Source organism: Salpingoeca rosetta, assembly GCF_000188695.1.
Source record: "Salpingoeca rosetta unplaced genomic scaffold supercont1.38, whole genome shotgun sequence".
NCBI classification, from domain to species: Eukaryota; class Choanoflagellata; order Craspedida; family Salpingoecidae; genus Salpingoeca; species Salpingoeca rosetta.
Genome location: NW_004754896.1, coordinates 395,081 through 405,312, shown reverse-complemented (window position 1 = coordinate 405,312; position 10,232 = coordinate 395,081). Strand labels below are relative to the sequence as shown.

General features: G+C 55.7%; 2 protein-coding genes across 2 annotated transcripts in view; both read right to left on the bottom strand.

Moving 5' to 3' along the window:
• The window catches only part of PTSG_13072 (uncharacterized protein), a gene marked incomplete at its 3' end in the record, with an annotated part of 5,860 nt that extends 829 nt beyond the window's left edge, over window positions 1-5,031 (bottom strand). The window contains exons 1-7 of the mRNA XM_004988075.1: window positions 4,841-5,031; window positions 4,567-4,611; window positions 4,327-4,415; window positions 3,831-3,960; window positions 2,785-2,944; window positions 1,958-2,394; window positions 73-1,703 (exon numbers count right to left, since the gene is read on the bottom strand). Of these exons, the coding sequence (XP_004988132.1) occupies window positions 73-1,703; window positions 1,958-1,973 (1,647 nt within the window). The 5' untranslated portion in view covers window positions 1,974-2,394; window positions 2,785-2,944; window positions 3,831-3,960; ... (1 more) ...; window positions 4,567-4,611; window positions 4,841-5,031. The remainder of the gene's footprint in view (window positions 1-72; window positions 1,704-1,957; window positions 2,395-2,784; window positions 2,945-3,830; window positions 3,961-4,326; window positions 4,416-4,566; window positions 4,612-4,840) is intronic.
• Window positions 5,032-5,467: 436 nt separating this feature from the next.
• On the bottom strand, window positions 5,468-9,093 carry PTSG_13071 (uncharacterized protein). The gene is made up of 6 exons (XM_004988074.1): window positions 8,304-9,093; window positions 7,880-8,021; window positions 6,842-7,618; window positions 6,397-6,465; window positions 6,131-6,162; window positions 5,468-5,868 (listed from the first exon to the last, which is right to left on the bottom strand). Exons 1-6 carry the CDS (start codon window positions 8,799-8,801, stop codon window positions 5,770-5,772), a joined length of 1,617 nt encoding a protein of 538 aa, XP_004988131.1. The 5' UTR covers window positions 8,802-9,093; the 3' UTR covers window positions 5,468-5,769.
• Window positions 9,094-10,232: the final 1,139 nt, after the last annotated feature.

The following is a 10,232-nucleotide window of genomic DNA, read 5'->3' as shown; positions in this document are numbered from 1 at the left end:
TGTTGAGCAACAGCTGGTGTGGTGGGGGCTTGGTACTGTTGAGCAACAGCTGGCGTGGTGGGGGCTTGGTACTGTTGTAGCAACAGCTGGCGTGGTGGGAGCTTGGTACTGTTGAGCAACAGCTGGTGTGGTGGGGGCTTGGTACTGTTGAGCAACAGCTGGTGTGGTGGGGGCTTGGTACTGTTGAGCAACAGCTGGTGTGGTGGGGGCTTGGTACTGTTGAGCAACAGCTGGCGTGGTGGGGGCTTGGTACTGTTGAGCAACAGCTGGTGTGGTGGGGGCTTGGTACTGTTGAGCAACAGCTGGTGTGGTGGGGGCTTGGTACTGTTGAGCAACAGCTGGTGTGGTGGGGGCTTGGTACTGTTGAGCAACAGCTGGCGTGGTGGGAGCTTGGTACTGTTGAGCAACAGCTGGCGTGGTGGGGGCTTGGTACTGCTGAGCAACAGCTGGTGTGGTGGGGGCTTGGTACTGTTGAGCAACAGCTGGTGTGGTGGGGGCTTGGTACTGTTGAGCAACAGCTGGTGTGGTGGGGGCTTGGTACTGCTGAGCAACAGCTGGCGTGGTGGGGGCTTGGTACTGCTGAGCAACAGCTGGTGTGGTGGGGGCTTGGTACTGTTGAGCAACAGCTGGTGTGGTGGGGGCTTGGTACTGCTGAGCAACAGCTGGCGTGGTGGGGGCTTGGTACTGCTGAGCAACAGCTGGCGTGGTGGGGGCTTGGTACTGTTGAGCAACAGCTGGTGTGGTGGGGGCTTGGTACTGCTGAGCAACAGCTGGTGTGGTGGGGGCTTGGTACTGTTGAGCAACAGCTGGCGTGGTGGGGGCTTGGTACTGTTGGCGCTGCTGCTGTTGTTCCTGTTGGTGCTGGTGCTGCTGCTGTTCCTGTTGGCGCTGGCGTTCGAGGCGGTTCACAGCCTCGTCAAGCAGATACGCGGAGCTGTGGTCGACGTATCTGTCAAACTCGACAAACAGCTGCGGCAGGTCCTCGAAGCCGAGCAGGTCACCCCGCTCCCGCACGCGACGGATGGTGTCGAGGTCGCTGTAGCGCAGGAGCGGGCCTTCCTCCATCACGGGCAGAAAGAGTGCGCAGTCCCTGGCGATGGCGTCGAGGTCCGCATCGAGGGGAAGGAAGAAGGCATTGCGGCTACCGTGTTCGATGCAAACCACGTGGCTGGTGTCTTCCACGCAATACACCCGCCCGTCACAGGCGAGCGGCAGCGTGGTGGACACGCGGTGCCCACGCGCTGCAGGCGTCTTGGAGCACAGGGCGACGTTGTGAAAGTCTGGCGGCATGCGGCGAACGCGACGCAGATGGTTTCCTTCGTCAGACTCGTCGAGATGGTACAGGTCGCCAAAGGGCTGAAGGAGCATCGAGCCCGGACGCAGCCGGTGCATGCGACCATCGGCGAGGTGGTTGAGGCTGATTGCGCCGTCCACACGCTCGCCCACCATGAGGAAGTAGCTCGTGTTGGTCGCGGTGAGGGTGCGTTCCGTGGTGATCAACGGGTGTGGGCGCACTGTCCCGGCAGACATGCCGTCCATCCTGCGGACTGATGACGATGACGCCGACGATGACGAGGAGGAGGAGGAAGAGACGATGGTGAGGAAGGGCGAGCGATGGCCGCGGTGATCAGGGCTTGAACGCGCCAGGAAAGAGGCGTTGGAGGCGCGCGGTGCAGTGGTGTCGCCGGTAGCAGTGAGGTTGCCTGCATGCATGCATGCACGCACGCACAGCGCATATGCACAAGCAGAAGCAAAATGGAAGGGGGGAGCGAGAGCGGCAGGTTGTGAGGAAGAGGCAAGCAGCGAGAGTTTCACAAGGATGCCAGGCAGTGGCGGTGGGGGTGACGGTGGTGGTGGTATGCGGGGCATGCGCTTGCGTGGCTTTCAGGCGCGGCAGATACATCCATGCTTGCAGGCATACATGTCACATGAGGTGATATGAAGTGCAGCTGCTCACCAGCGCGGTGAGACATGGCGGTTGCGGGCAGCGGAGTCGAGGGGGCCGTCGAGCGATGCGCCCGTCCAGAGAGCTGGCGACGAAGATGAAGACGAAGACGACGACGAAGACGAAGATGGCGAGGATGTGAAGGGATGTATATGGAGGGATGGATGTGAAGGTGCAGATCTCGCGGCGGGGACGCAGCTGTTGTGGTCCGGATGGCAGCCGTGTGTGGAGACGTCCACTGGCGCGAGACAGGCGGACGACAGGCGTTGTCCGTGCGTGTGTATGTGTGTATGTGTGTGTGTGTGTGAATGTGTTCCGTATTGGGGGATACGGAGCAGAAGACGCAATCTGGAGTGCAGGGGCACAGCTGTCTTGCTTCTTGCTTCTTGCTTCTTGCTTCTTGTTTCTTGCTTGGTCTTTGAGAGACTGGGGGTCGGTGGAAAATGACGCTGCGAACGCAGACAGACGCATGCACCGACAGAAAATTGTTGCGGGTGTGTGAGTGAGCACGGAGCAAGCGTGTGTGCGTGAGAGAGAATTGAGCTGGAGAGACAGACACACGCACAGTGAGCAGCGAGCAGTGAGCAGTGAGCGAGAGGGCGGACAGAGACAGCTCACTGATCGCCATGTGTGTGTGCCAGTGCGCCAATTTGGCGGGAGTTTTGACAACGTGGCAACCCAATCACGGGGGCATGTGCTGCCGCACAGAAGTAACGGTCGGCAAAACAATGGGGGCGCGAACGCACGCACGAAGCAACGTCAAGTGCAAATGTAAACAAAAAGCCCCGAGCCCGCGATGACGACGACAATACGGCAACTGATGCAAGCTGTCAACTGACCTTTTGCAGCACGCGCGTCAGAGCGCATGGCGGCGTGCGCAGCAACGACTCCAACGGAAGTGTCGGTTGGTGCAACCGAAAAAAGATCGGGTGATTGTCAGGTTAAGATTGGGGACGGCTCTGCTCAACACACGGCTGCTTCAAACGGCAGCGAAGTTGCCTGAAAGCAAATGCCGTGTGCGCGCAAGCAAGTGTGCGGGTGTTGGTGATACGTTTCAGCGCATGATTGGGCGGTGGTGGGAACAATCACGAAGGCAATGGCCGCACAAAACAATGCTAATGCGCATGTGTGCAGAAGCACCCAAGACGGTGGATAGCCAGATGGTGTTGCGTGGGGTGAGGTGTGCAATTGTGCTGATGTGTTTGTGCTTGTGCTTATGTGTGTGTGTGTGTGTGTGTGTGTGTGTGTGTGTGTGTGGTGGCGAGAGAGAGAGGTACGTACTGTCGCATCGTGCAGTTTAAAGCTCGAACACCGAGAGGATATCCTAAGTCTTTAGCGGCATGCCTTGCCGACCCTCCTTAAGAATGCCCGCAAGCTCTAGCAATGTATGTATGTGTGTGTGTGTGTGTGTGTGTGTGTGTGTGTGTGTGTGTGTGGGCGAGAGAGAGAGAGATTGTGTGCGTGTGTGTGAGGTTGAGAGAGGGGGAGACAGACAGACAGCAAGAGGAGGGAAACAATGAGATGTGGTGGTGGTGGTTGTTGCATGCCCAGCAACAGGGCTGTGAATGCATGTGAGGCGCTCGCGAAAATTGCTGACGGTGGCAAACAAAAGTGCTGATGCAGAGTGGTAGAGAGAGAGTGAGTGAGTGTGTGTGTGTGTGTGTGTGTGTGTGTGTGTGGCTGAGGCGGACACGTGGCACAGTGTGCGTTGGAAAGAAGCAAAGAAGACGGCGGGAACATGAGGGTGATGGGTTGGGTGCGCGTGCACACGTGTGTACATGTGCTGTGTTCTGTGTGCGTGTGTGTGTATATGCGTTGTTTGGGGGACAACAAACGCCAGGCACGAGAAGGAGATGGGGACATGTCAGAAAGTGGTCAAACTCACCAGCAACGTTGGCAGCAGGGAGCTGCAGAGGAGTGCAGATGTCACCTTCAACTCATGGCGGCAGAGCGCAGGCTAAGCTTCAACGTTGAACAGTCGTCAGTGATGACAGTATCTGAAGCGAGAGACAGCACTGGTAGTTGTGTGTGTGACCGTGTGTGTGTGTGTGCGTGTGTGTGTGTGTGTGTGCGTGTGTGTGTGTGTGCGTGTGTGTGTGCGTGTGTGTGTGTGCGTGTGTGTGTGTGTGCGTGTGTGTGTGTATGTGTGTGTGTGTGACTCTGTGTGTGTGTGAGAGAGACTGTGTGTGTGTGTGTGTGACTGTGTGTTGTGGTCTGCCCTTAGCAGCTTGCCTCCACCGTCAACCCGTGAACACAAACCACACAAACACAAGCCCGCTGCCGCTGTCTCAACACGAGCGATACAGAGACGATAACGTGCCCACAACACCAAACTCTCGCAGATTTTACACAAGCACGTCATGCATCACGAGCAATCGAACCGGTTTCGCGCTGCCCACGCCCAGTTCCGATGCTGTCAACAGGTTCCTTGAGTTCGTGTATGCCGGCCCCGTTCTTCCTGCCTGCTTGCCTGTCAGCATCAGCAGCAGGAACACGACAGAGGCAAGTGTGAGTTCGCTAACAGTAGAGTGTGTAGCGGGGCCAAACGACAACTCACAAGCACGACCAAACTGCACAAACAAACAAAATGTAGGCAGTGCGGAACTGGACCTTGTGCAGACCTTGTGCAGTGCTGTGTGGTGCTGCTGGTTGTTGTGCATCATCGTCTGTTTTGGTGCGGTTACGGAAGAGTTGTGAAAGACTTCCAAGACAAATCGGCACAACGACTGAAGGAAGGAAGGAAGTTGCTGACACAACAACAGCCACAGACGAAGCCCCACACGCACACAACGTCTCTGTTGTCGTCCCCCCCCCCCTCTCTCTCCCCGCTTGCTGTCTCCTTCCTGTCTCATCTCTTTCAGGACATCACAAGGGCACACAGGATGTTGTTCTTACTTGTTGGGTTGCTGGGGATGTTGTGGGCGGCGTACAGAGGGGTGAAGCAGTTTTTTGAGGGCCGATCGCGGCTTCGGGAACAGGAGCGGCGTCGGCGCGAAGATGCGAGGCGTGCGCAACAGCAAGGGCGACCGCAACCACCACGGCGACATCAGGCGCCAGCGGAGATGCACTTTGAATCGGAGATTTGCCCCATCTGCCTGGTGCAGCCGCCAAACTCGCCCTGCATGACCAACTGCGGCCATGTCTTCTGCTGTGAGTGGCGTCAAATGGTGTGAGAATGTGTGTCGATGTGCTGTACGTGTGTCTGTGTTTGTTCTGTACGTGTGTGTGTGTGCACGTGTGTGTGTGTGTGTGTGTGTGTGTGTGTGTGTGTGTGTGTGTGTGTGTGTGTGTGTGTGTATGCACCCTGCGTGTATGTGCACCCCACCCCCTCCCCCTTTGTGCGAATCATGTTACGTCGCGCTACCTCATGCATGTGCGTGGAGATGTATGAGTGAGCTTTCTCACTGCTGTGTTGTTTTGCTCATGTGTGCAGCGGACTGTTTCATGCAGTTCATGCGCAGCAGCCGTCAGCAGCGTGTGCTGCCGTGCCCCATGTGTCGACACAACATCATCTGCAACAGTTGAGCGTGTGTGTGTGTGTGTGTGTGTGTGTGTGTGTGTGTGTGTGTGTGTGTGTGTGTGTGTGTGTGTGTGTGTGTGTGTGTGTGTGTGGGTGCGTGTGGGTGGGTGCGTGTGCGTGCGTGTGCGTGCGTGTGCGTGTGTGTGCGTGCATGCAGAGGTGAGGTCGATAATCCGCTGTGAATGCGCAGTCAGCATCATCCGCACACATACTTGCGAGCATTGACAGCAGTGCACAAACACACATACACATACACATACACAACAACGCACACGCACAGACATCATCATCATCATCATCATCATCAATAACCATCATCACCATTGCTATCGTCATCACTCGCCTGGAACACGCCCGAGAAGGACTGGTTGATGAGAATGAAGAAGATGGCACCAGCAACTGCCTGCAGGCACGCAAAGGATGCGGAGGAGGGTGGCGGTGGTGGTGAATGTGAGCGAACAAGACAAACGGGCAGAACAAGTCAGCGCACACGCAGATAAAAACACACAAAATGAACACGCGCACGACAGTGTGGCAGCAGCGAAGGGCGGCCGCGGTTCAAGAGCACACACGCGTACGAGCAAAGCGTGCGCACATGCACGCAAACAAGTTGACACGCACGCGCACACGCACATACACATGTACAAACACACACGTGTACAAACCTGGACAGACGATCCGGAGTCGTTGCCGCCCTCTGAACACACGAACGCAGCATTCGTTATCGAGAGGTAAGTGAGAGCGCGCGCGTTGAACATCAATGCTCAAACACGCACTCACACACACACACACACACACATAAAACACACATTCGCAAACATAAAACACACATTCGCAAATGTACACGCAGAACACACACACACGCACACAGACAGACACGCAGAAGACACGCAGAAGACACATGTGAGCACGCATGCACACGATGACGCACCGTTGAGCCAGATGAGGCCGAGGAGAATGCTGAAGACGAGCGTTTGCATCACGCGCGCAACATTGGTCGCTTTGGGGAGCACATGACGACACATGCAGTGGTCATGTCATGATGGCAATGGTGATGGGTATGACGGCGGAGCGTGAGAAGACGCAGTGCACAAGTGGAGTCCACTGAAGACGTGTCACAACACACCTGTGCACACTCGCACTCACACACACACACACACACACTCGCACTCACACACACACACACTCACACACTCGCACTCACACACACACACTCGCACTCTCACACTCTCACACTCTCACACACACACACACACAAACACACAAACACACACACGCACACACTCACACTCACACTCACACTCACACTCACACTCACACACACCCCCACACTCACACTCACACACCACCTGCACCACCTCCCATCATCGTCTCACCCTTTTCGCGCACGAGAATCTTCATGGCGCGACCAAGCAGGAGTCCAAACTGCGTCCACCACGTCGTCGCATAGGCGCTCTCGTCCACAGGCCCCTCCTGCATCTGCGCAACGCTGCGACTGGACATAAAGTCCTGTGCGCGTTTTGTTTCCAGCGGATGCTCCTGCCGGTAGTCTGCGTACGCCTCCGCAAGGTACTGGATGCGCTTCTTCGTGCACTCCTCCCGCTCCTTGGTTCGTGAGTCGAGCGAGATGAGGTCGAGAAAGTAGTCGCTGGGGTTGTATGCCTCCGGGCACGCGTACCCGAGGTTGGCAAAGTAGGACGGCGCGTCCTTGGCGGTGCCAAAGTACATCATGTACCCCTCCGAGAGCAGCATGAGCTCGTCGAGCAGCCCATAAATCTCCGAGCGCGGCTGGTGGATGGTGCACACCACGGTGCGGCCGGCCTTGGACAGCGACAGCAGCGTTGTCATCACGTTCTGTGCGTTGAACGCATCCAGGCCTGTGGTCGGCTCGTCCAGGAAGACGAGAGACGGGTCAACAACAAGCTCCGTGCCGATGTTGCACCGCTTCTTCTCACCGCCGCTGATGCCGCGCACGAGGTCGTTGCCCACGATGGTGTCCGCACTCTTGTTCAGGCCGAGCTCGGCAATGACCTCATCCACACGCGCCAGCTTGTCCTGCCGAGACATGGACTGGGGCAGGCGGAGGAGGGCGGAGAGGGTGATGGTCTCACGCACCGTCAGCTCGGCATAGAACACATCCTGCTGCAGCACGTCTGATCATGGTGGTGATGGTTGTGGTGATGGTTGTGGTGAGTCGTTGTGGGAGGTGTTGTGGGAGATGTTGTGGTGAGATGCTGTGGCCGTGGTGATTGAAGATAGTGACATAGAATTGCCATCACACACGCGCACGCACATGTACACTCACATGCACACTCACCAAAGCACACAATACATAGAGCACAACCACACGTGCACACAACACACACCTAAATCATTTCACCACCACAAATCACACACACGTGCACGCGACTGACATGCACTCCGCTTGCAGAAGACGGAGTAGTTTCGCTTGTGACCGTTGACGAGGATTTGCCCGGAGGTCCGCCCATTTCCCGACTGGGAAAGGCGGCCGGCCAGCAGATTCAGCAGCGTCGTCTTGCCGGCACCAGAGGCGCCCTGTTTGTAAATGGATTTGCCGGGGGGGGGGATGGGGGAGTTGAAGATGAAGACAGTGAGCAGTGGTTGGTGTTGGTGAGGGCGCGGGTGTCATTTGCGGTCGAAGAAACGCACACAGGGCGACTTGCAGTGACAATGTGATTGAACCATACACACACACGTTCATACACAACGCACACACACACACACACACACACACACACACACACACACACACACACACACACACACGACCCAAACACACCTTCATACACAACACACATATGCATGCACATCACACACCATAATGGCGAGCACGTGGCCCGGCTTGCAGTCGCCGCTGAGGCCCTTGAGGATGGTGTTGGTCTTCTTCTGCTTCTTGACGACCGTGTCCACCTCAAAGCGCAGGTCCTGGAACTGCAAGTACGCCGTGTGCTGGCGCGGCTTTACAGAGAACACAGAGCCGCGCTCGCTGTGCGTGTCGCCCTCTCGGCCAGCGACCGTCGGCTCAAACGCAATGGCGGGATCATCCTTGCTAATGCGCTGGTCACTGGCATACGGGAATTGGCTGCGGCCACCCCGCTGCTGCTGCCGCCGCTGCTGCTGTTGCTGTTCTTGCTGTGAATGGAAGGAAGTTGTCACTGCAGGCGTAGCTGGGGAGGTACCACCTTGTTGCTGCTGTTGCTGCTGTTGTTGTTGTTGCTGTGCGTCTTCCATCTCCATCTCCATGGCAGCCTGGCCAACAGGCACGACGTCATCCACGTCCACAATGGTCACACGCGTGCTGTCTTCGCGGTCCATGGCTGGCGTTTGCTCCTCGTGTGCAAGCAAACGAGACACGAACGCATCCGTTGACGACAATCCGTGTGGGCGGAAGCTGCTTTGCTCGCCTGCTCGCTTGGGAGCGTCTCAGTGGAAATGAATGAATGGACTCAGTCAACGGAGAAGGGATGCTGTAGCTCTTAAGGATCCTGTAGTCTGGATGCATGTGATGCGAAGAAACGCAGCAACCATCCAAGCAAGCAAGCGAGGTTGTGTGATGAGTGTGACATGATGTGTGTGACAAGGTGCAACAAGGAAGAATGCAATATGGCGCAATCACAAAAGTGCCAACGCAGCAAACAAGCAAAGCAGGGCTTGCTTGAAGGGAACGAGCGTACTGGCAGGAAGCTGGGCGCTTTGTCATGTCATGGCACTCACGTCAGTTGATGCACACTGCGCTACACTGCCTTGCTTGCTTGTTGTGCCTTGGGACGGAAAGGAGAGCAGTGTCAGATGACGCTGAGCGCCATCGGTTGTGTATTGGGCGTTGAGGGCGCGGTTGTTTTCTCATGAAAACATCCACCAAATTTCGGCAGTTCCCACCGCGCACAATTTGAATGTTTGTTGTTGTTGTTGTTTGTTAATGTTGTTGCTGTTGTTGTTGTTGTTGTTGTGTAAGTTGTCGCTTAAGTTGTTGTTAAGTTGTTGTTGTTGGTGTTGTTGTTTAAGTTGTTATTGTTGTTGTTGTTGTTGTTGTTGTTGTTGTTGTTGTTGTTGTTGTTGTTGTTGTTGTTGTTGTTGTTGTTGTTGTTGTTGCTGTTGTTGTTGTTGTTGTTGCTGTTGTTGTTGTTGTTGTTGTTGTTGCTGTTGTTGTTGTTGTTGTTAAGTTGTTGTTGTTGTTGTTGTTTAAGTTGTTATTGTTGTTGTGTTCCCGTGTCCACCACCTCTCAAATCACAATCCAGTGTTGTCCCTCACCATCATGTTATGACCGTTGATACATACATTCATGTAACACAAAGCGCAAGAAAGGGCGCAGACATGAACACTCGCACGCATGCAGACACGCACACTCGCGCACACCCTGTCCGCAAAGCATGGGAGTCCGCAGCACACAGCAGCTTTGATTCTTTACTTGATTGACACACGAAAGGAAACGTGAAGCACGGAGTGATGTACGCATCACACACACACACATCACAGACACGTACACCTGCAAACAACCAAAGCAAGCACACGCAAAGCAGTCGGTAAGATTCACACACACACACACACACACACACACACACACACACAAAATGTACACGAGCAAGGCAGCTGGTTTGACCTCAAGTAACACACACACACACACACACACACACATCACATCACCACGAGTGCACGTGCAGAGTGTGTTGACGGTAGCTGTCGTGGATGAGTGCCTCGTCACCGCCACCACCGCCATCACAACGCATGTTTCATCACAACAAGAC

Excerpts from the sequence above, each read along its gene's own strand:
- PTSG_13071 (XM_004988074.1), bottom strand. The coding sequence starts at position 8,801 with ATGGACCGCGAAGACAGCACGCGTGTGACCATTGTGGACGTGGATGAC. Across the intron at positions 8,022-8,303 it reads GCCACGTGCTCGCCATTATG|GGCGCCTCTGGTGCCGGCAA; the intron begins GTGTGTGATGTG and ends ATTTACAAACAG. Across the intron at positions 6,466-6,841 it reads GATTCTCGTGCGCGAAAAGG|CGACCAATGTTGCGCGCGTG; the intron begins GTGAGACGATGA and ends TGCTCCCCAAAG.